The 2500-nt window shown below is 44.5% G+C and overlaps 1 protein-coding gene across 2 annotated transcripts in view; it reads right to left on the bottom strand.

Annotated features, from left to right (window-relative positions):
• chst11 (carbohydrate (chondroitin 4) sulfotransferase 11) overlaps window positions 1-2500 on the bottom strand; it is a gene marked incomplete at both ends in the record, with an annotated part of 39525 nt that overhangs the window by 12959 nt on the left and 24066 nt on the right. For both annotated transcript variants that reach the window (XM_080851079.1, XM_080851078.1), the window contains one exon: window positions 2290-2375. In XM_080851079.1, the coding sequence (XP_080707205.1) occupies window positions 2290-2375 (86 nt within the window). The remainder of the gene's footprint in view (window positions 1-2289; window positions 2376-2500) is intronic.

The following is a 2500-nucleotide window of genomic DNA, read 5'->3' on the forward strand; positions in this document are numbered from 1 at the left end:
GACTAATTTGTATTCTAGAAATATTGATGATTGAAAAAAAAAAATTGGTCTCCAGAAAAAAAGGGCACTTTTTCTCAACCAGGGCACAAGGGCTGGTGCTTGAGCACCAGTTGGGGTCTATCTGTGCACGTGCCTGTTTAGGATGTATAAGCACATTTTATGTTGGGGCTAATCTTAGAACTTACACACTATTTTAAGAGGAACCATGCAAGCTGCCATTCCAAAGGTATTTTAATAGGAGATGATCTCTGCATGAATGCATAAGGCTATAGGGTGTCTAGGATGGGAACTTAACCTTAAGAGCAGAGGGTTAGAGAGATAGGGGGGCTGTGAAGGAGGAAGAGGGTGAAGGAAAGGATAGGAGAGAAAGGTTCATGTCTGTATGTTATATAATGCTATTTCATACAAAGCTATTTACTCCCGTAATCTGTATTTAAAGGTTGCCCTTTTTTTGCTTTTAAAGGCTTTGTCATGCCAAAAAGAAACTGAACTGAAGAGAGAGGGAGGGAGGGAGAGAGATAAAGAGGGAGGGAGGGAGGGAGAGAGAAACAGATTCATTTGAATAGAGAGAAAGGGAAAGAGAGACAGAGAATCAAGAAGGGACACATCAAGATAGGTAAGCGAAGGAGGAGAAAGAAACGAGTGAATGAGTGAATGAGTGAATGAGTGAATGAGTGAATGAGTGAATGAGCGGCGAAGTTAGAATGTAAGTTCCGTTTCCTTTATGTCTAACTGCCCATTGATCTTAAAGACATGCTACAAGCAGCTAAAGATTTTCTCAGGAGGGACATGTCCTTGGACGTGTCTCTTTGGCAGCTCCAGCCCCAGCTGTTACGGGGTTAATTCCCTCCGTCATCTCTTCCTGCCTGAATGCCTTCCAAACTGCTGCTCGTACACCCTATCTCTCCTTGACAACACCGGGGCGGGGGGAACGGAACTGTTGGCACGGCTACGGAATGTAGCTGTCAGGGCCCTCGTCAATCGACACTTGTAAGGGCTGCTGTAGAGGACAGCATCTGACCTTGAGAAATGCAGAGATGCTGAAACATAGGCAGGGGCGGGGGAGGGTAACACTGACAGTTTGAGAGACAGGGAGAAAAGAGAGAGAGAGAGAGGGATGGATGGATATATTGAAAGCCAGGAGCAGGTGGGAAAGAATGAAAAGAGGGAAAGAGAGGGGGCGCTTTCTATTTTTTTATTTCTACTTCGCTCTTTTTTCTCTCCTTCTAATTCAAACTCTTGATTTCTACCTCATCTTACTCTGAGTTAGAATTAGGAGGATACATATTACGTACTGTTCTGGTGTCTGGCTGCATAATAAACGTGATTAAAATTCATATATTGTTGTTTGCTTTCTGGATTATGTATGGGCTGCCGTATCGTTCAGTCTGGGATTGTGACTTTTGGGAGTTTACTGAGTTCAGCACTTTGCCTCAACTGTTCGCTCTTCACATTCTCTTTTTAAAACACATGCAGACTCAGGCAAACATGCACACACACACTCACACGCACGCGCGCACGCACGCACGCACGCAGGCACGCACGCACGCACACACACACACACACACACACACACACACACACACACACACACACACACACACACACACACACACACACACACACACACACACACACAAACACAAACACATGCACACACACACACACGCACACACACACACATACAGACACACACACACACACATACACATACACACACACACACACACACACACACACACACACACACACACACACACACACACACACATACAAAGTCATATGTATCATATAGTGTCTGTCACATGTATCATATGACAGACACTAGTACACTCTTGACCAAAACAGACTGCCAGGGGGTAGGCTCATCCACACCACACAGTACATCCCTTAAAACTACAAATGTGGCATCCATCAGCTTAGCCTCTCTACACCTGTTCTTGTTTTCAGAGGCATTCTGCTCTCATTCCAACTTGTAGTGAATTTTTGATGATCACAGTGTTGCTGTGTTCTAGATGGGCGTAGTTTGTCGTGTTGATGTAACCTTGTCACAACAAATAGAACAACGAGACTGAGACACACCAACAAAGATGTGTGACCAATAGAGTAGGTCTTCTATTATGAATGCAAATGAACGACAATGTGTTTGCGATGACCCTGAAAACTGTGTTTAATCATAGAAATGTCGGCCTGATAAAATTATTTGCATAAATGTGCAACTGTTTTTCACTAAGCAGTAGAAAAGGAGCTAAGGGGGCCTGTGAGGTTCAAACAGAGTTGTTGGCTCACCTGCGTTTGGCTGTAAAGCTCCTCTAGGGCATTTCTGGATCCTTTCCCACAGCACCCCTCCGCCACGAAAGGGTTCCTCCGCATTACTGCAACACCAGAGAGACACACGTCAGTGCACCGAGCAGACACCCGTCCAACACAGAAACAGACAGATAGAGGATACATAGATAGATACATCTATAAATAGATAGATGGATACATAGATAGTTAG

This window comes from Sprattus sprattus (assembly GCF_963457725.1).
Source record: "Sprattus sprattus genome assembly, chromosome: 14".
In the NCBI taxonomy this organism is placed as follows: domain Eukaryota; kingdom Metazoa; phylum Chordata; class Actinopteri; order Clupeiformes; family Clupeidae; genus Sprattus; species Sprattus sprattus.